Raw genomic sequence first — 20,746 nt, 5'->3', positions numbered from 1 at the left:
GATTTCAAGCATTGCATATGCTTGATGGGCTCTCGTAGATCAGAATGCCAGTGATTATTCTATGCATCAGCCCTACAGGACACTTCCCAATATGCTCCACTTTCAGACTTCAGCCAAAGTCGGCATAGGTATCCTGAGTTACTAAGAAGCTCTCAACACTGGCTAGCCGACGCCATCCATACAGGAGAAACATACCACAGAAATAGTCTTGTCAGTCTTAGAGTATATCACGATTCGGTGAACAAATTGAGAACACGGAGTCTGGATCGATTTTCCTATGTATGCATCGAGTCCGAGCACGCGGTAGGGGCTGCATGATCGGCTGTCTTGTAGTTGCGAAGTGACGAGACATGTAGGCACTCACGCCCTCGCCATACTTTCTTCATCATGGTTGTGTCGAGTTCCTTCACCGGAACACTGCATGATACGGTAATGTGATATCCTGCAGTGGGGATGCTTGTGAAATAGGTCACGCAGGTGGCCTTTCGCTAATGCTGATCGCGGGGGACGGTAACCACGCCTAGTCGTGCAGATTTCAAGGTAGGTCACGGCCGTGGCTCGATTGGATATGGCCAGCAAATTAGGTTGACGGACACGTTACCTTATGGATGTCTTCACTACCCCTCCCGGCAGATTAGAAAAGCCCATTCGCAGTCATTCACTCAATGACTGGTAACGTATCACCCTTGCTAGTTTTCGAACTGAAGACGAGAACTCGTCCAAATGAAGAGGATATACAGCTCCCGTTCCGTACATTGCATGTACTATTGTTGTGTTGAGCTGAAGTCTGTTGATATAATCAGCAGGCTTTCGCTCGGGTCCCAATCAAAATTCGTACCACTCCACCAACCTACGTAGCTGCCCCTCCTCGGAGCAGCGCGAAGGAGCCACCAGCGGTCTGAGTAACGGAGTGTTGGACATAGGCTATGCTGGCCACGGTGGCTTTGCCTACATAGTGTCGTCTACGCGCTACCGGGCCATTCGCTCGTGGCTAGCTTATGGTCAAGCCGTAGCTAAGAATATTGTGAGGAGGGGCATACTCCACTTCTTGTCCATCGAAGCGATGTGCCTAGGCCGGCGGGGCGCAAAAAGCCTGTCTGTAGCTCTCCAGATCTGGCAGATTGATTGCATGGATACCACACTTCTGATCAGCAGGCCGTTGCAACATCCTTGATAATATGTGTTGATAATATAGCAATATGCAGCTAGGAAGCCAAATTACGAGTCAAAGGCTCCTGGGAGGGGGGGGGGTGCAGAACAGCAATAGCGCATGGCTCACCTCTGAACAGTTCCAGTGTGCCAGAACGTGCTCGGTCCTACTCGATCCTGACGCCTGCATGTGTGAACAGTCAAGATCTACGATCCCTCGATTCTGGCAGCCGTGACAGCAGAACTTGCACATTGTAGTCTTACCAGGAAACACGGCCCGTGCTCACACAAGGACGTTGGGTCTAGACAGTCTCTCGATGGGGGCGGCGAGTACTCGGGAGGCTTTTGGATTTGTCAGATCCTGGTAAGATTTCCTGGAAAAGATGGACAAGCGACTGAATTGACCATATGGGATTTTTTTTGGATTAGGTGTCCAATCTTCTGTTGAGTGGGTACGGTATGCTCTTCAGTGCTAAGATCGTCACTTGATATTTAAAGTGGCATTGACATGGTTCAACGCTTAGTTTACCAGAGGTGCCGTGACGGAGATGGTTCCGGCGAGCGTTAACTATAAATATAACGCTCAAGTCAATTGCTGAACTCCCAAATATGCCGCACATGTTGCAACAGAGTTGCACAGGCAGTGAAGAGCGAAGTCTAGATGTAGAATCAACGTTTTGTATTGCGCCGCTCTACACATTTACGATGCCTGGACGGTACCGTAGCGCAACTCCTGCACTCCTTACGGCACAGTGTCGATGGCGCTATTTCCTACTAAACTACATTGTGCGGAAGACGTGATTGAATTGCGCACTTTGCGATATACCGTACAGCAGCACAGAGAGCCTACTTTACAATGGCTCTAGAATCCGCAAAGTTAGTCATACTCTTCCTCTCTGAATTTCTATTTTGTACGGGGGACAGCAATATAAATTACGTATACCGTGCATGTCGCATCTGGTCAGGGGAAACCCAAAGGAACGGATGTGAAGTTTTGTTTCAAGATCCTGGCTCACTAGGGCTGAGAGAGTCCTGGGGCAATCTGTGCCGGTGTGATTTGCGGACCGCACTCGCGCCATGGGCTGCCCTAGCAGCACAAGACAGAGTTCAAAGATTCAAGAGCACTATCATTGATGCGATGCCACGAAGCAGTACACGGCATACGTGAAGACACGTGCGTTCGAGAACCTGGACTGGAAGGGGTAATATGAAGCGAGAAGAATACTCCTATTCCTCCAGTGAGGTTTCAATGCACCTTTGAATTTTAGCATGTGCGCTCTGATGAAGCACTAGGGAGAAAAGACAGAGGTAAAGATGGGGCCCTGAAGCGTGGTCGCCCGATTAAGTGCTACTTGACTTACACGAGACAGCCAATACTGCGATCCCCGTAGCAAACGGCTGCTACCACTGATCGGTGAGCGTCAAGGCGGGACCTAGGCTCCGCGATAGCCGTGTTTTCGAAGATTGCGTGTGATGGGTCGGCAATACTAGAGATCGTAGGGCCATTAAGCATCCATGGAGGGTGTAAACGGGCGTGTGGTTGGAATTTGCTACGAATGTGCAAGCTCAAAAGTCAAACCCCTTCTCGATTCGTTCTAGTCTGCTTGGCGCTCTCGAATGAGTGCTACTTGGCAATCGGGTCGCTCCCGAGATTGAACCCAAAAGTCATTGCGTGCGCAGCAGATGCATGCACGACATGGCCAACTCAGCCTGCGTTGAGCCTGGGACGTTGATCGTTGGCTTCCTCACGACCTATGCGGTGTCGCTCCTCTCATCAGAAATGGTAGATAGGCCGTAACGTGATCTACCACCGAGCGCCCACCCCCACCGAGCGCCCACCAACACCAAAATCCACCACCCACTAAATAAGGATATTGCGCCACCCACAATAGCTATTATTACGAGATTTCTTAGAGTCGCGATTATTAGATCTATTAGAGTAGATTAAATATTTTAGATTATGTAAGCAGCTTTTTAGAGGGTCTAATTAGGCGCCCACGCTGTAAAGTTGCCTCTACTACTATATCCTCTTCTACTAGCTCCTTATTAACTACCTTAGCTAGTATAATAGTAGGAGGCTTAAGGATTTACCTCTTGCCTATTTAGGACGTTTTAATATTATTTTAGAGTTGCTTTTCTAGTTGCTTAGTAGTTTTCTGCTTATCACGTGCAGCAGCTTTTTAGGTAGCTTTCTCCTCCTGCTCCTTCTTAGTAATTACTTAATTTAGGCGACGCTCCTCTATAAGTTAAGCTTTAGTAAGCTTCTATTACTTATAAAGCTTAATTACCTTGCTTTTTTAGTGTTATAGCTCCTGTTCTTTAAGGTTCTTTTACTTCTAGAGCTTAAATACTTGCTCTACCTTTAATAGTAAAATAAATTAGGCACTACTACTATAATTATTATTAGGGGGTAATAATAGAGGTTTACCACGCTTCCTACGCTTCTTCTTATTAGCTAGGGTAGCCCTTAGGTGTTTATTTTTGTAGTTAAGTAGAGTATTTCTTACTAATATAGTGTAGATTATCTAGCTAAGCTTCTTTAACTATTTATTATAGATATTAATTATAGTATTATAGAGTAACTGCTTTATCTTTCTCTAATTACTTACACTTAATATTAAGGTTATACTATTACTTAAAGAAGGCTAGTTACTATTATTTATAGGTGCTTTAAACCTTAAAAGGATAACGTTAGGGTTAAGTAGTAAGATACCTATTACTTTAAAAGCTATTAATATTAGCTTTTCCTTAAAGGTATTGCTCTATGCGGTATTAAATAACTAGTAGAAATCCCTCTTAGTAATGCTTGTAAGCCCTTAGAAGCTATCTAGAAAACTAGATAGTTAAGCTTTATATAAAGCTGCAAAGGGAGCAAATACTATAATATTAAGTAGCTAAAGGGTGTAAGTGCTATAAAGGGGATATATTATAAGTAGGATCTTGTGTTTATTATAGTACTTAATAAACTCTATTATTATATAAGATCTATAGCTATTAAGGATAAGGAGCTAGTATAAAGTATAAGCTTTAGCTTTTGTCTTGCAATTAAACACCTCCTTAAGCTAGGATACCCCTAGGGTGTAGCTTATCCACCTACTTAGTAATCCTACAAAGAAAGCTTAGTATTATAATAGGTTAAAATCTTATAACTAGGTATCCTATAGAGCTCTAGATTAGGACTAATAAATAAGGGTAGAGGTAAGAGTAGTACTATTAGCGCATATACAAGCTATAGTAGTAATCTACTCCTTATTACTATCCTAGAGTATAGCTCTAATCTTTCTCTGCTTATAGGCGCTCTTATTAAACACACGTTTAGTTTTTAATAGTACTCTAATAAGAAAACCCTTCTTATCTATATTATAGATATACTAACTCTTAATATTATATTACTCTATTTTTTAGTATAAAAGCTTAAAGTATAAGCTATACTTAAAGGTAGAATTAGCTTTAAAGTAGTTATAATTAAGCCTAGTAGCCTAATAGGAGATAAGATTAATATTGTAGCAGTTAATAAAGCGCTACACCTAATTTTTACCTACTAGATTCCCTATTATTTTAGTTATAAAATTTTAAATAATAGTTTATATAGGGGGTAATCCTTGCCTATAAAGCTCTTTAATATACTCTATAAGCTTGCTTTCTTGCGTGGTGTTAAGTATTTAACTATTTAGTAGAGTAGTAGTGCGTGCCTGCTAAATTTTCTAGTAGCGTCTAGATAAGGTTAACCGCGAGTAACTATACTTTTCTGCTATTTCTAAGTATGTAAAATCTTCTCCAAGAGTCAAGGATTTAATTGCTGCAAGCGCGTTGTCAATAGGTGCCATAGTTGTTAAGAAATTTGGTGTTAAAAATTTGGTGATTTTGGTGTTGGTGGGCGCTCGGTGGGGGTGGGCGCTCGGTGGTGGATCACGTTACCGGTACTCTGGCTTGGGACGCGAGTTTTACCTGCGCTACGTAGGATCTATTCATCTGACCTACACGTACCATAGTGGCTCGACATTGCTGACCCTCATGTGTGTCCTGGAGGCATGCACCAGATTCGGCATGATAGAACAGAAGCTGTCAGAGCTCAGAAGTCGGTCAGTTTAGTGACTTTGCATCGTCTAGGAATCGTTGCTGACAGTCATGGAGGACTCAATATCATCTAATGCGTGTTATAGCATTATAGTACTCAACTAGGCCACCGATTAAACTGCACAGCCACTGGCCCCGATGATGACCTTACCTCTATGTGATCACAACCCTTGTCAGTGATAAGAGCTAGTACGATTGTATCTCTTCGTTGATAGCAGTGTGATGAGAGACGGTTTGCATGTGACGATGATGTGCCTAAGATGGAAGACGTTACGATCTTTGATGGTCAACTGGGAACTATGTGGAACCCTTCAAGGAGTACCATTGAGCCACAAGATGGCAAACTTCGCCTTTCGGCCTAGTACTTACATCGAAGATGCAATCTCGATGATGGATCAAAGAATGGGAAAATCTGGCGTGGCCGAAGCATTCCGGTCATATCAATATCAGGCTTCGTCATTGTGAGGCATGGATGTTGCTCGACCTGAGTCGTGAGACTGGCTCGGATCAGATGACTCATGACTGCATTCAATCAGACTTAATATGCTGACTCAGACTATCCTACACAGTCAGAGTGCAAGCTTCCCTGATTCTCACTGCTTCTACAAGTTGGATTGTTGTTGGTAAGAGAGTGATATCATGATTAATCTTGACTCAATCGAGTTAGCCGCCAATGGACTACGCAATTCGTGAATGATGACGCAGTGCCAGCCTAGGCACAACAACCACCACTTCCAAAACACCGAGAGCATGACACCAAGGAAGTATTCCCTAAATCGTACAACACAGTCAACTTGACCCACAGAAGATTTATACAATGACCCCTAACGGCCTGGCTATTCTCATTGGCGCTGGCCCTGCAACCGTAAGCATGTGATAGCAAACCCCTCAGAAGGAATGACTCTAGTCTTATATTGTGGCATCTAGGGTACAGGAATAGCACGCATACTTTCTCACCCTTCCCACGGTAACCTCGCCGTAGCGCTCATAGCTCGGCGTCCTGCATCTCTCGCCTCCGTAATCACCAACATACACAGCACCAGCCCGGACGCAGTCCTCGAATCCTTTCCCTCAGATACTTCCGAAGAGTCATTGAAGAAAGCTTTCCAAGATATCAAGTCTCACAAGAATTTCCAGGGTCTCAAACTGAAGCTAGCAATTTACAGCATCAAGCATTCGTCCAAGAAGCCGTTTCTGGAAGAGACGAGGAGCGCGTTTGAGGAGAGTCTCGAGACATATGTCGGTGGTGCTTTTACGTTTGCGCAGGAAAGTTTGAACAGGTTCTTTGAGGATCATGGGGAGGAAGGTCTCCATGAGGGAGGAGGTAAGAAGGGTGTAAGTATATAAACAGGGAACATGCTTGATGTTTGGCATTTGCTGATCAACAACAGACTCTGATTTTTACTGGCACGCTAGGGGCACTTCGCTGCAGGTACCATACGCTACTTCGCAATGGTCAAGAAGGTTGACTGACATGCTGATAGTGCTCAATTTGCAGCCTACGGCGCAAGCCGGTCCTCGGTGCGCCAGCTCGCTCAGACTCTGGCACGCGAGATGAGCGAACGCGGAGTGCATGTCGTACACACGATTGCGAATGGGGCCATTGTCGACGAAGATGGAGAAGATCAGAAGACAGGCAAGAAGATGAACGCTGACGCTGTGGGCGAGACGTATTTGTTTCTGCATAACCAGAAGCCGTGTCTATGGACCCATGAGCTAGACATGCGGCCCGCTTGTGAGAAGTTTTAGTGCTGCACTCTCAGAAGATGGTAGAGCCTGATTTCTCAAGCTTTGGTTCTTCCAACATGTTTTGAAAAAGCTTCCTTCTGGCGCTGATGGAGAAATGATTCTTCCTCGGAGATGTACACAGTCGAATTGACGTTGAGCGAAGTGGCATGGGTATTCGGAGAAGGCCCGATTCCATGACGCTCCGAACATATGTACTCGGGACGAGATGCAGGTACAACGGAAACCATGGGACTGGCTCTCGGTAAGTTAATGTCACTTCGCTTAGCACGGTAGGAACCGTTGCGATACTGCAGGTAGCCACTATTTCGGAACTGAGGGTGTAGGTAGTGCATCAGTCATGTACTGTCCCATGGACAGACTCCGAGAGACTCTATCTGCTTGATATCTGTGGTTTCTCGAGATGATCAACGCGTGGTATATATATACATGTTTTCAATTCAATACTTGCAGTATTTTTTGTCTGGGTTCTTGAGATGTGTGACTTTGTGTCGCTTCACAAAATCATCAAGTCATGTGTCGCTTCACAAAGTCATAAAGCCACCAAATCTATCAACAAGCTTGGCGGTGACATATCGAATTCCGTGCACTGGTACTTGAACTGAGGCGTCATGACTCTCCTTGATACATGTCCCAACAAACTTTTCTGTTTTACAATGATGTTCTATCATAGTCCCTGAAAGGTCCTTTTAGACGTGGAATTAGGTCGCTCCTATGATGCGGTACCTTTGCATTAGCCACGTCTTCCTTCGGCCGTGATTTCCTATCCCTGAACAATTAGTTACAACCACTATAGTTCAGCCGCATCTGCCAAAACAAACAGCTGAATGCCTTCCGACCGGGACGTTACATAGCCGAATTCCCACGCATGCTAACAGAAGTTTTGATCTCAAGGGCACATGCTCAACACAAATTCGGCTTGATTGATCCGATAGGTAAACTAGGTACGCAAGTCTCTGCCCAATTATGCGCGACCAATGAATAGTAGCGCCGGAGCTTGGCCTATTAGCTGGAAATAAGCATGCCATGTGGTAACATACTCTATGAATAGCTTATATCCGTATCGTTTCCCCCATAATGAATTTCTAGTCTTTGGTGATGCAGCTTCCCAGCTGGCCCTGGAGACGGTCTGCTAAGTCTGCTACTGAGCACATTTTATGATAAGCGCCTTACAGACCTTTGGTTACTATGTACCATCACCGTATTATGAACTTAACCCATTGCAATCATTCTTGCTTGTAAACATTATTTGATGACTGTTTGTTTTCATTTAGATTGAATAATTGAGGCGTTGTTTTGCATTTGACTTGCATGGTTCCGATCATTCAAACCTATAATCATAATGTCGCAAGAGTCTGTTTCAAACGTTAGTATTAGAACTATCCATAGCGGTTGAAAATAATATCACAATGCTCTTTAGCTGCGCTTTTATACCTTATGGTGTCGCTGTTGTTTCAACAATAGAGTAGAGGCTCCCAGCTACCAATCATATACCATCGCCCCCCATTACCGTGTCCCTTCCTCTCACGGCACTTTTCTTGCCTCTGAAGTCTATCTACAATGAGGCTTACAACATTCACTCATCATAAGTTGCGCTTCTAAAGACTCCTGGATACGGCGAGACAGAGGATTACCTAGGAGTGTGGGGGAAAGATGGCTTTATTATTGACGTCAATTGCTAGTGAAGTGAAAGATCTCGTAGATATATACAGATGTACTTGGTTAAATATGACCCCATTGCATCATTCCCTAGCTGTCTGTACCAATAAGATATGCTTACTATGTAGACTAGCACTAGTACAAGCAACGATTCATGCGCTGGTTAGGTTGTTAGGGTCTACAAGACCTTTGGACGTCAGTTTACATTCCGGTAGTTCCTGTTTCACACCAAGGAAAGATTCATGAAGCTTATGGTCTAGATTGGAAAGAATTTGTGGTAGAATGGCAAAAGCGTTTAGAATGCATGGTCCCGTACATACCTGCCGCTGTCCAATACTAGACTTATCGCTGTCATGAAAACTTCCTACCAAAAGCCAGGGGATATGCATGGGTTACACCTATTTCTTATTACAAATACCTCAGCCACGAGGAAATCTTCAAACACTGTAGATTTAAAACACCACACACTCTACTAGCCGAGAACTGGATCCTAGAAGTATTTATGCGGGAAACAGGACCAAGGAATCATGGGGAAGGGATAGTGATGTATGTTTTCCATTAATTTGGATTCATGCCGTTGCGTAATGCCATCCTGAATGAAAAAAAAGCGTTGAAGCTGGTCAGGTAGAGAGACCGTAAGGGGAAGCGTGGTTCTTCGGTCAAAACCAGGTTGGGGCGACTAGACGTCTGTGGAGTGAAAATGGTGATTTTGATGGCATTTTGCTTATTGCTTTTGTATTAAGAGTACATATCATACATCTGTACGGCAGATGGAATCTGCCGTATCCCTTACTGCCTTGAATAATGCAGCCTTAGGTCACTACTCAAATGGGTAGTCGATTGCCTTGCCTTTTTGAGCCTGCCTGCGTGGTAGAGCGGACGTACTGGTACGTCTGAATTTTTGGAGGAACGCGTGCTGGCGGCTATCTGGGGAGATGGTCGTTTCCCACCAAGCTTTGAAGCGTTTTGCAGCTGCAAGATGATTTCTTATGAAGATCACGTTCAACTGCTGGCTCATAGTGCCCATCATGGTAACCAGACATACCGCTGAACTTGGCTGCGTCTTACTCCGGTTGTTTGACCTGCCATAGAGGACTTGGCATCTCCATCAATGTCCAGTGTTTCATGTGGATGGCAGGGGAATACTCGACTGGATCTTCAGGCAGAGGCAGTATATTTCTTGAGTCGTGATGTACCAGCATGCATTCTTAGTGGATATTCTCGCTTTCGTCGAACCTGAATTTGATCACGAAACCTTTTCCCCGACGAACCGGCTAAGACTTGATCAGGAACTGCTGTTTTCGCGGACGAGCACCTGTGTTCCTCAACGACGGCTGCTGATACGACTCAGCCGTGAGCACTTGCAGCATCTTTTCAATCATCTCGCCCGTCTCAGCACATAAAACCGTGTACTTTGCAGGTATCAGTGGCGCCAGGACATGCAGTCTCAGACTGCCTTTGAGATCCAAGCTCCTTCCCTGCCGCAGCACATTGATTAGTTCTGGCCTGTCTTTCAACGCTGCAGTGTCGACCAGGGTGCCAGCATGGTTGTAGCCTCGTTGTTGTAGCTCCTCGCGTACTGCATTGCGCAGCCGTCGCCTCGCCCACGTCCTCACGCAGCTCGATTTAGATAGATCGACTCCCGTTGTCACATGCCACCACAGCCCCTCCTTGGAGCGTTCAGCTTGCCGCCGCTTCTGGGCAATGTACAAGGGATGTGAGCGATCGGTAGCAATGTGGTGCTGGGTGAAGGTTTTGTATTCGGGCGTGTAATTGATCTTGAATGTTGTGGGGTTATAGCGGTTGATGATGCGGTATGGGCTTTTGGACATGGCGCCTGGGTCGCATGGGCAGTGGAGGGAAGGATGAAGCGAACATACACGGTGAAGTTGATGTAATGTCGGATTGGCAGCCAAAAGGCTTGTAGCACGTGGTGAAGTTTGACCAAGTTCAATGTTGCTTCGCGGGACCCAACAAAGTAGCTAGACTAGACTCGAAGAGGGAAAGGTTGAGGCCAGTGCGTGGTTCAAAGGCAACCCGCACAGTCAGTCGAACCCACACATTGAACAAGGCCGCTACGAAGATTCTATAATACCCTGCGCCCGTCGCCGCACCACCTGCACTTATACCTATTGACGGTCCTTTAACGACATCCTCCACTATATTCCCCTCATAACCACACACAAACTTCGCAATGCCCAAGAATAAGGGAAAGGTGCGTCTTCCCAACTTTCCCCTCAGGCGTTGGCGGGGCACGCACGCATCGCAGCCCAGCGCATGACGCCACCACACCACCTCCTCTCACAACGAAAAGGACCCAGAGAATATAGGACTAACATAACAAACTTCAAACAGGGAGGTAAAAACAGGCGTCGTGGCAAGAACGAGAACGACAATGAAAAGCGTGAACTCGTCTTCAAAGAGGAAGGCCAAGAATATGCCCAAGTCGTCAAGATGTTGGGTAACGGACGCCTGGAAGCACAGTGCTTTGACGGTGCGCGGCGATTAGCCCATATTCGTGGCAAATTGCGCAAGAAGGTCTGGATCAACCAGGGTGACATCATCCTGTTGAGTTTGCGCGACTACCAGGACGAGAAGGGCGATGTGATCATGAAGTATTCTGGTAAGTTTTAGCCATTTATTCTTCTATTGCTACTTGTATACTGTGTCGAGTCTGGTTGCTGACGTACTACTCCATGTATAGCCGACGAAGCCCGTTCATTAAAAGCCTACGGCGAACTCCCCGAAAACGCAAAGATCAACGAGACGGATACGTATGGCGATCAGGGCGACGAGGGCATTGGCTTCGAATTCGACGAGGACCGCGATGACAGCGACTCGGACGAGGCTGATGGCACAGGCAAGAAAGAGATTGATATCGATGATATCTAGAGGACGAGCGGGAGAGGCAAGGTCCGCCATGCTGTCTCGATTCTTGCTCAGCTGCATGTTCGATGCGAGATACGGGCTGCTCAAATGCTGCTTCTTGCGAGCGGGCGGACGGACGGTTTGTGTTTTGTTAATCCGCAAGGGAAGCATGGTAATGTCGGTTCACGTTGGTTCAGGTTTCATGGCCTAGTCTATGGTTCGTCGATCCATGATAGGGGGTTAAATACATACCTGCTCACTTCCATCCATCCTCCCTCTCTATTCTCATCCTCAGTCATGTCTCCCATTACGACCAAGTAGGCATCTCAGCATTGTCGTACACACTCCTATTAAAGAACCGCCAAACCCTCCTCCCCACATCCGTCCCAATCAACCAACAAACCTCCCTCTCACTCATATTTGCAAGTTCATGAATACTCTCACACCTCAACATCAACGTCGTGACCACACTCTCCGTCACCCCTGGCAGCGCTCTCAACATATCTTGACTCGTCTGATTGAAACTTCTCAACTCGTCGCCGCCCATATTCGGATCCAGCCCAAGCTGAACCGCCTTCATGGGATCCGGTTCGTCCGCCCCCTTCTTCAGCTCCGCAAATATTTCCGCCGTCTGATACGGCGAGGAACTCCAAATGATGCGTAGGCGAGGAAACGCCAGTGTCAGCATGACGAGCTTAGACTGGAGATCCGGGGCGGCTGCGAGACCAGAGGCATTTGTCGCAGCAGCGCCACCACCAGGGGCCGAGAAATCCATAAACGGCTCGAGGGTGAAGGATTTGTTTGCGTCAAATTCAATGAGGAGCATGGGCTGTTTGTAGTGTTCCATCATGCTTTCGACCTGGTTGAAGAGGCGGCCGTTGGCGAAGGATTGGATGAGGTCGCGGACGGATTTGCGCTCAATGCAGATTTGCGGCGTGAGGACGTAGTCGCCCACGGTGAGCATGCAGGGTACAATGACGATTGCGCGACCATGCAAAAGAGAGGGGAGACTGGAGCGGAATTCTCGGACATCGACTACGACGCGCGGGGGCTCCGTGGTGGCAGTCAGACGGCCGCCGCCAGCGATGCGCGTGTTGATTGTACGAAGAAAGGCTTCTTCGGGTGCGAGATTGGCGTTTGTGTGCAGGGTCAGAGCCATGTTGCCTCGTTCTTTGATGAGCCGGGTGAAGGCGTCTTTTTCTCTTCGTACTGCAGAGAGATAACGCTGTTCTTCCACGCTCCCTCCGTAATACATGAAGAAGACCTTTACGGTGCGATCGGTGTGTGAAGAGCGGTACACTTCGATTCGTCGAATGAATGCAGCGTCTGGCTCGTACATGATGACGTATCGGGGTTTCGTTTCGTCGAGGATGTGTTCGTCGAGATCACCGGCGTAGGGGTGCACGATGACGAGGGAGTCCATATCGAAGAGCTCGTACATCGAGTCCATGTTGTCGAGAGGGTCTGAACCTACTTCCCCGGATTTTTGCGCAGCTTCAAAGTCGGTGGGCTCCAATTCAGCCATGAGACTGGCAATGTGAGAGTCGCGGTCCCCCGCTATACGGACAGCGCCTGTGTCTGAGCGAGATGGGCCTGCTGCTGAGTAGCCACCGCCTCGTACGCGACGACGTTTGTTGGGAGGAGGTCTGCTTGATGTCTTGCTTATGCCACTTTGAACGCTTCGATCCGTGCTGGTGTTGATGGCCTTTTGGTTCTCGGAGAAGAGAGCTGCGCTGACTTTGCTGAAGTCTCTTTTCCAAGCCAGATAGTTGCGAAGTTTGCGACGCATCATAAATCTCGCGGATGGTTCATGGTCATTGTCGCCATCCTCCTCATTCACGGCTTCTTCTGCTTCGACATACATGGTTTGCAGATACTCTCTGAGCTGGGAGCACGTGCCTTGGTCGCCACACATGATGAGTATACAGCCGTTGGACGAGTCTTGTGGCGTAGGATTAAAGTATCCGTCCTGCTCGATCTCTTGTAGGATATCTGCGAGTTGTGCCCATTTGGGGAATTCTTCAAGAACAGGCTCCAACGACTCAGGCACGGCATTTGAACTATTAGCCAGCTCAGCATTCGAAATCCTTCCCTTGAAGACTCTTCGCTTTGCCGTTGTGAAGATGGTATCTGCAGCATCCAGAAAGAGCCAAGGAGATTGATTCTGCCTTGTTGACCCAGGTGGTGGTTGCGATGCTGCTAGAACAGTATCGAGATACTTGTTGAAATTGATAGCGTCGTACGTGAGGAGTGCATGTAGGATCGTCCGAAGCAGTGACAGATCACGGACGACCTGCCGTGTCTTGAAAGTCGTCCGATGCCATACTGGATCTAACTGACGTCTGATGATCTGATCAAAGTTCTTGTGCAGAGCACTGTCTACATTCCAGTCCTCGACTTCGAGCCCTGGATTGGCCTTTTTGAGCTCGCTGATACTGGCTTCCACACATGCCAGGACCGCGTTCTGTATGTCCTGCATAGCCTCCGTCATGGGTACCTCCAGCTCGATGACTTCTGCTTTTTTGCGCCCTTCGAGCGAGTTGGCGACAGAGACGTGGAATCTCGGGTATAAAGCCGGTTTCGATAAGAACAGGTTCTTCATCATGTGGGTCAGAGGCGCAAACCCAGTTGTGAAGGGCTCGGGTGTGTCGGAGAAGGCCTTTAAGAAACCTGCTTTATTCTTCTGTCGGTAGATGCGCAATATGAATGCTTCCAGCGACGTCGCCACCACCCTCTCAGCATGCAGCACCACGACGCCCGTCACCGTTTCTGGATTCAGCAGGCCAGATAAGAAGTCGACGATTAGGATGCGTGACGTAATACTGAATATGCCGCCCTGTGCATACATCTTCTCCCTTGTCCCCACAGTCATGAGATCTGTATTCACCAGACTCAACCCGCGACACTTTGGCGCATTGCTCACGGCCGCATGCTCAGCCAACGCCTCACCGATCCACACATTCTCACGGTCATCGGCGCCCACGAGTAGAATGAGGTTGTTTCCAGCCGCATCGTATGAGTGAAGGAGGTTCGTGACGATGCGTAGTAGGCCAAGCCCCCGAGCGAGGATAACGAGCTCATCTTCTTCGCGCAGCTCTTTGAAGATGTCCTGTTGAAATTCCTATGATGTCATTAGCAAGAATCGTCTGGCGAGAGAAGGAGAGATGGTACAAGAGGCAGAGAGAGCTTGACGGGCGCTTGGGCATCGTCTGGCATTGGATCAAGAGGGGCATTCGCGGAGGTGCAGGAAAGGTGGGGTGACGCGTGTTGTGACATGCTGGGATGGTCGCCGCGAAACGTCGCGCGGTCACGAGACCTGACTGCTCTCACCAAACTGGTTTGGTGGTAGGTTTTCAGGATCATCATATTATCACAAGATCCAAGACAGTCTTGGATGAAGACATAGATTCATTGATTTTGAGTGTTCTTGATCAGTATTGTGGACAGATTTTTCGTTGGGAAGTGACACAGACGGGCAACGTCCTCGAGTGTATGGAGGGTTTAGACGCAGAAAACAGACGTCCCTTCCTTTTACAGTATATTCAACAGTACAGGTAAAACTACATGGCGGTCGATAGAGCAGTAATATGACATGGAACAGTCTCATTGTGTGCTGGCCCTAATCTCCGCTTGCCTCTTGCGACTCTCTTCGGCGTAAGCATCTCGCTCTTGCCTGCGAGCCTCTTGCTCTTCAGCGGACCGCTTTGCATCCATCTCCTTCTGTGCAGTCCAGACTAGGATTTCCAGGAAGTCAGAAATTGTTAGGCATTGAGGATGTCTTCGTCCATCAGTGGACGAACAACTTACTGGGCTTATCTGACTTGGACGCCTCCTTTAGCTGACCAACAAACGCATCGAAGTCCTTCTGGCGCTGTTCCCTGCCAGCTAGAGCCTTCTTTTGCAATTCTGGGCTATACCTCTGTGATGTGTGAGTTTGCGACTCCCAGTCTAGCCTTCACGTGACGAAGTATGCAACCTACTTTGAAAATCTCTTCTTCAGTCGGCGTCACCCACATGACGAGCGCGGGGCCACCTATGCATAGCACTGCACCTCTGAAAAACTGTTAGACTCCAAGTTTAGTGAATGAGAAGAGGGTCTACTACGTACGCCGAGATAGCCTTGATGTACGCCCTGGTGGAAGGCATGGTGTATGGTATGGCTACGAGACCGTTCTGCACTCGGAAAAGGCTGTTGGAATGCCTTTGATACTTACCGGATCAAGGAAGGAGACACTGAGTTGTTGGCTGTTGTGATGAACGTTGCCTCGTTGTACTCTAGCGGTCCGGTCGACATCATGATCCGGATTTAGGTTAGCAGGCCGTGGCGGTGCTTCTCAGCCACACGCTGCCCCTCACGTGAATCTCTGGACCGCTTGCCGGTTCGGGCGTACGTTATTGCGGGTCTTCTTGGCACTGCGGTCGGTGGCGTCGATCGCCGAGCCGAGCATCCAAGGTCCGAGATTAGCAATTATGTAACTCGGTTGTTCTGTAAAGTAAGCAAGCATAGCAAAGAGATGGGCCTCGTATTGAGTACTCCCATTGGCAGAGTGAAGTGACTCTACCTTGCATGATATATAGCCGGGTTGAACGTTATGAGGCTCTGTGACGAGCTTGGTATGGGCACTGCTGGATGAGAGCGCCGCATTCGTGAGGCTGAAACCAAGCATCGGCTGCTTCCCGTACTCGTTGTCCTCGAATGGTTTACGGTATGAAGTGGCGCAATTCCAGACAGATGCGCTCTCATAGGTACCGGTACAGGCAAACATCGCCCAAAGTCCTGATTCTGGCAAACCCTCTTCATCTTCAAGGCATCTAATGAAGCGCGGTATCCTTTGTCCAATTCACGCGGTCAGGTTTCGAGATTGCAATTGTGCCGCGCACCACAATTATTCCAAATTGAAACCTAGGGTCAGTCGCGTGTTTTGGACTTCAGACTCCTGACTAGACGCTGTAGAGACGCAGGTCCTTGAAGCTTCTTGCATTATCCTCTTTTCCGGGGCGCACCTGTACCCTCATAAGCTGCTGCATCTGCTGGAACAACGAACCCACTTCCCACTTTATGTCACACCTGGCGGTCTTTTTAAGTAACCCTTTGTGTCACCGTAAGGGTAGGGACTACAGTAGTTTCGTGCCACCCCTGCCAAGGACCACCGAACATCCGACATTACAGCATACCCACGTCGACTGTCGCCGTGTTATTTACGGTCGTGGAGACTGCGCCCGCCTTTGAAAGGCTGCATGCCCGCGCCCCTTAAGTATAAGCCGTGAGCCATCCACTGGCACGCGAAACGGCTTCAGATCTCGCTAGCCTCAGTATCTCCACAACTACAGCTTCGCGTGGCTTTTGCCGACGAGGCCGCGACCATGGCCCATCAGCAGCAGTACGATAATTACCCGCAGTCGCGCCAGCCGCAGCATCACGAGCACTGGCAGACACAGCCGGGGCAGCAGCAGGTACAGCCAAGACAACGCGGACAGCCACGGCCGCAATATGTACAGCAGCCCCAGCAGAATTATGAACGCTACGAGGACTACCAAGGCTATGACGACCATGGTGGATATCACGAACAGCACGGACACCAGGGAGGACACCAGCAATACCACGGACACCAGCCACACCCACAGCAGCATCCGGGCCAAGGCAACCAGTACGATCCTCAGTACTATGACAATGGCTATGACCAAGGTTCGAATGGGCAATGGGACAACGGCTATTATGACCAGCATGACGGATGGGGCCATGCTCAGCAACAAGGTGGCTACCAAGACGCTTCTGGCTATGGTAGGCCGGCTCCACAGCCTCAAGGACGGGGACAAGGACAAGGACGAAGGCCACCCCCTCAGGAACAACCATACGCCCAGGAGCACTTTCACAGTGAGCGCCAGCCCCGGTCGCCTCCACAGCATCGGCAGGATCCCAGAACCAGACCTGCAGATCCAGGGCTTCGGTCACCCCCAAGCCAGGGACGTGGAAATGGACAGCCGCCGAATCCTCAGCAAGGCCGCAGGGGAGTACAGAGACCGCCGGGTAAGTCACCGCACAAGACAGAGCTGAAGCCAGTGTCAAGTTTTGCATCTTGTTTATTTACGCTAATGGAATGCCAAAGGACTCGATCGCTCCCTCTTGAACCCTGTGCGGCCCAAGGCCATGCCTCAAGACAATCCGTTTCCAACATTCCCTGCGCAAAAGCCCAAAAAGCCAGGCCCAGCAGCAATGCCAGTGGAGGCGATGACCAAGAACATGGCGCAGATGAATATGAATGGCGGAGGTTCTCAGAATAGACCACGGGGAGCTTCCAACAATCGAGGTCCACCGACGCAGGAGGTGCAACACCGAGGTCAACCGCAAGATAGGCCAGATAACAGCCTGCGACAAGACTCAGGACATTTTGAGGGCAGCGCCCCCAATCAGAGGCATCCATCTAACCAGGCCCCGTCTGGGCAGCGTCCACCTCCAATGCCTCTACACAACACTCGAGCACCAGGAGCACATAGATATTCTGACCCCACCTCACCCTCACAGCGAGCCTTTGGACCAAATTCTCAGCGCTCTTTGACAATGCCACACAGTCAGCAGAGTGGCGGGCAAGGAACAGTACACAAGACTCGAGAGCAATGGGCTGAGCCGGGCGTTGTAGATGGGTATCACGGCCCTGAATCACCTGCATTTATTCCTCCGCGACCTTCAACCGCAGGCGGAACAAGGCACGAGAATCCTCAAATGCAACAAAGCCAAAGACCTCCTATGCCACGGGTACCGCCTACACAACAGCAATATCAGCCACAATATCAGCCACCTGCCCAAAATTACCAGGAACCTGTTGAAGACCACCACGGCCATTTGAACAACCTATATGATGATTACTATGACGATGGCAACGACCGCAAGAGCTTGGCGACTGAAATAGATATGCCAAACTTTGATGCCATACCCGACACGGGTAATAAACATCGAAGGGGCGATTCGATAGAGAACCACCTTTCGCCAAATACCAGACCACCGCTACCTGGAGGTTCTCAAGTGCCAGGAGATTCAAAAATGGTAGGAGGGGTAGCTTCACATCCGGGCCCGAACAATGCATTCCAGAGACAAGCTTCGCGAAGCCGCTCACAGCCAGACCTGCATGGCGGGTACACAAATGGTGTTTACGAGATGCCCGTGGATGTACCACCTGTTCCTAGACCATCAAGGGCAAACACAGGTTTTGCAGCTCCAGCTGGACTGCCAAGTGGACCGCGAGCTGGTGGTCAAGGGCCACCGCACAGGCGAACGTCAGGAGACGGCATGTATCGTGGACCACCACAGCAGGGCTATGCGCAAGGCCAGCCACAGAACTTCGATCCAAGACATGCGCGCCAACCACCACCGGTGCATCGAACGTATTCGGATGAATCTGCTTTCTCAGAACCACCGCCCCATACTATGCGCAACGTAGCCTCACCTGTTATGCCTGGGCATCCTATTCCTCGGCCAGGCACAGCGGGGCCGATGACAGGTCGTCCCACTCATGCACCGCCAAATCCCGATGCGCTGCCACCGCATCCCACACCGATCCGGCCTGGACTAATGCAGCAAAATCAGCAGCAGCAAATGAGACCGCCTCAAGCGGCTCAGGGTGTCCGACCACCGCCTGTGCGACAGTATAACAGTGAAGCGGGGCGGGGCAGTCTTGAAAGTCAGAAGTCGATAGTGCGGCGAGAAAGCGAGGCGCCACACCCTGTAACTTATGACGAACTGAACCGGCTCCGCAATGCCTTCAAGTCTAACCCATCCGACATAGCCACTGGTATCAAGCTCGCCAAGAAGCTTGCTGAAGCGTCTAATGTGCTGGCCGATGAAGGCGGTACAGCAGACACGCGGACGAGGAACAAGAACCGTGAGAAATTCAACCTCGAGGCCCATAAGATCGTCAAGAAGCTCGTCAATATGGGTTCCCCTGACGCCATGTTTTATCTTGCGGATTGCTATGGCCAGGGGCTTCTCGGCTTGCAGGTCGATACCAAAGAGGCATTCATGCTCTATCAATCGGCTGCAAAGGCAGGTCATGCTGCAAGTGCATACCGAACCGCTGTGTGTTGCGAGATGGGCCATGAAGAAGGCGGTGGAACAAAGAAAGATCCGCTCAAGGCAGTGCAATGGTATCGACGTGCAGCCGCTCTTGGTGACGCACCAGCGCTATACAAGATGGGTATGATACTCCTCAAGGGACTTCTTGGTCAACAGAAGAACGTCGGCGAAGCTATCAACATGCTCAAGCGAGCTGCAGACCGGGCTGATCGGGACAATCCGCATGCACTTCATGAGCTAGCTCTCATTTACGAAGCGCCAACTGGCAACGAACGCATCATCAGTGATGAAGCATATGCACTGCAGCTCTTCCACCAAGCTGCGGAGCTGGGCTACAAATTCTCTCAGTTTCGTCTTGGACAGGCGTACGAGTATGGCTTGCTGGGCTGTCCAATCGATGCGCGCACAAGCATCGCCTGGTACACGAAGGCGGCTGCGCAAGGGGAACATCAAAGTGAGCTTGCACTTTCTGGCTGGTATCTCACTGGAACATCGGGCATCCTCGAGCAAAGCGACACAGAAGCGTACCTGTGGGCGCGCAAAGCAGCGTGTGCAGAACCTCCGCTGCCCAAAGCACTGTTCGCCATGGGCTATTTTACAGAAGTGGGTATAGGGTGTCCGAGCAGTCTGTCAGAGGCCAAACAATGGTATGGAAGAGCAGCTGCTTTTAAATTTCCCAAGGCGCAGGAACGACTTGAGGAGCTGAAGAAGGGGGGCTCGAAGGCACAGATGAAGCGTGAGCGTCTTAGTCGGACAAATCAGAAGCAGCAAGAGGAGAATTGCACGGTCATGTAGAGTACATTTGATGATATGGATCCATGACACTGGCGTTGGACTGCCAGTTTTTGGGCGCATCATTCAAGCGTACCGGGTTGCAAATTCGTGGATAACACGATGTATTTCGCGTATTCGTGTCGTCTATCATCGGCGCCTCTGGGGTTACCTCGGACATGGATATGGAGATCATACATTCTATGATGACTTTTGCCCGTTTCTCTTTGCACACGTGAAAACGCGAAATCGTACTGGGGCGTGAACAGCGCGAGGATGCACGCGGGGAAGCTAGCTCCCAATTTACTACTTCTACGCCACCTCCTTGGGCGTACACTGGCACAACACATGCATCTCCTTCCAACCCTCACCAATGATCAAACAACCATTCCAGCTCTGCACAAGCCG

At 49.2% G+C, this 20,746-nt stretch overlaps 8 protein-coding genes across 8 annotated transcripts; 3 read left to right on the top strand and 5 right to left on the bottom strand.

Moving 5' to 3' along the window:
• Nucleotides 1-654: 654 nt before the first annotated feature.
• Nucleotides 655-1,393, bottom strand: IAQ61_009004 (uncharacterized protein; the record flags this gene model as incomplete). The annotated part of the gene is made up of 3 exons (XM_066098215.1): nt 655-787; nt 855-991; nt 1,280-1,393. Coding segments are annotated over 3 exons (384 nt in total), but the record flags the coding sequence as incomplete, so codon positions are not given.
• Nucleotides 1,394-6,043: 4,650 nt separating this feature from the next.
• Nucleotides 6,044-6,975, top strand: IAQ61_009003 (uncharacterized protein; the record flags this gene model as incomplete). Its single annotated transcript, XM_003836607.2, has 4 exons — nt 6,044-6,091; nt 6,154-6,561; nt 6,618-6,658; nt 6,711-6,975. The coding sequence occupies 4 exons, from the start codon at nt 6,044-6,046 to the stop codon at nt 6,973-6,975; spliced, it is 762 nt and encodes a 253-aa protein (XP_003836655.2).
• A 2,930-nt stretch (nt 6,976-9,905) lies between these two features.
• On the bottom strand, nt 9,906-10,463 carry IAQ61_009002 (uncharacterized protein; the record flags this gene model as incomplete). Its single annotated transcript, XM_003836606.1, has 1 exon — nt 9,906-10,463. The coding sequence occupies one exon, from the start codon at nt 10,461-10,463 to the stop codon at nt 9,906-9,908; it is 558 nt and encodes a 185-aa protein (XP_003836654.1).
• A 362-nt stretch (nt 10,464-10,825) lies between these two features.
• EIF1A (Eukaryotic translation initiation factor 1A) lies at nt 10,826-11,523 on the top strand (the record flags this gene model as incomplete). The annotated part of the gene is made up of 3 exons (XM_003836605.1): nt 10,826-10,846; nt 10,987-11,254; nt 11,336-11,523. The coding sequence occupies 3 exons, from the start codon at nt 10,826-10,828 to the stop codon at nt 11,521-11,523; spliced, it is 477 nt and encodes a 158-aa protein (XP_003836653.1).
• A 283-nt stretch (nt 11,524-11,806) lies between these two features.
• IAQ61_009000 (uncharacterized protein) lies at nt 11,807-14,775 on the bottom strand (the record flags this gene model as incomplete). Its single annotated transcript, XM_003836604.2, has 2 exons — nt 11,807-14,620; nt 14,671-14,775. The coding sequence occupies 2 exons, from the start codon at nt 14,773-14,775 to the stop codon at nt 11,807-11,809; spliced, it is 2,919 nt and encodes a 972-aa protein (XP_003836652.2).
• Nucleotides 14,776-14,917: 142 nt separating this feature from the next.
• On the bottom strand, nt 14,918-15,804 carry CBP4 (assembly factor cbp4). Its single transcript, XM_066098214.1, has 4 exons — nt 15,608-15,804; nt 15,480-15,552; nt 15,307-15,418; nt 14,918-15,233 (listed from the first exon to the last, which is right to left on the bottom strand). Exons 1-4 carry the CDS (start codon nt 15,643-15,645, stop codon nt 15,103-15,105), a joined length of 354 nt encoding a protein of 117 aa, XP_065951853.1. The 5' UTR covers nt 15,646-15,804; the 3' UTR covers nt 14,918-15,102.
• A 47-nt stretch (nt 15,805-15,851) lies between these two features.
• On the bottom strand, nt 15,852-16,265 carry IAQ61_008998 (uncharacterized protein; the record flags this gene model as incomplete). The annotated part of the gene is made up of 1 exon (XM_003836602.2): nt 15,852-16,265. The coding sequence occupies one exon, from the start codon at nt 16,263-16,265 to the stop codon at nt 15,852-15,854; it is 414 nt and encodes a 137-aa protein (XP_003836650.2).
• Nucleotides 16,266-16,830: 565 nt separating this feature from the next.
• On the top strand, nt 16,831-20,362 carry IAQ61_008997 (uncharacterized protein; the record flags this gene model as incomplete). Its single annotated transcript, XM_003836601.2, has 2 exons — nt 16,831-17,527; nt 17,607-20,362. Coding segments are annotated over 2 exons (3,453 nt in total), but the record flags the coding sequence as incomplete, so codon positions are not given.
• Between the last annotated feature and the right edge of the window lie 384 nt (nt 20,363-20,746).

This window comes from Plenodomus lingam (genome assembly GCF_022343315.1).
Source record: "Plenodomus lingam strain CAN1 chromosome Unknown contig_5, whole genome shotgun sequence".
In the NCBI taxonomy this organism is placed as follows: domain Eukaryota; kingdom Fungi; phylum Ascomycota; class Dothideomycetes; order Pleosporales; family Leptosphaeriaceae; genus Plenodomus; species Plenodomus lingam.
The sequence above is the reverse complement of the archived record's forward strand: the minus strand, read 5'-3'. Positions and strand labels throughout refer to the sequence as shown.

What these genes read in the sequence shown, in the direction of transcription:
- CBP4 (XM_066098214.1), bottom strand. Translation starts at nt 15,645, where the DNA reads ATGCCTTCCACCAGGGCGTACATCAAGGCTATCTCGGC. An exon ending in TACATCAAGGCTATCTCGGC is followed by an intron (nt 15,553 to 15,607) that starts GTACGTAGTAGA and finishes ACAGTTTTTCAG; the next exon opens with AGGTGCAGTGCTATGCATAG. An exon ending in CTGAAGAAGAGATTTTCAAA is followed by an intron (nt 15,419 to 15,479) that starts GTAGGTTGCATA and finishes CACACATCACAG; the next exon opens with AGGTATAGCCCAGAATTGCA.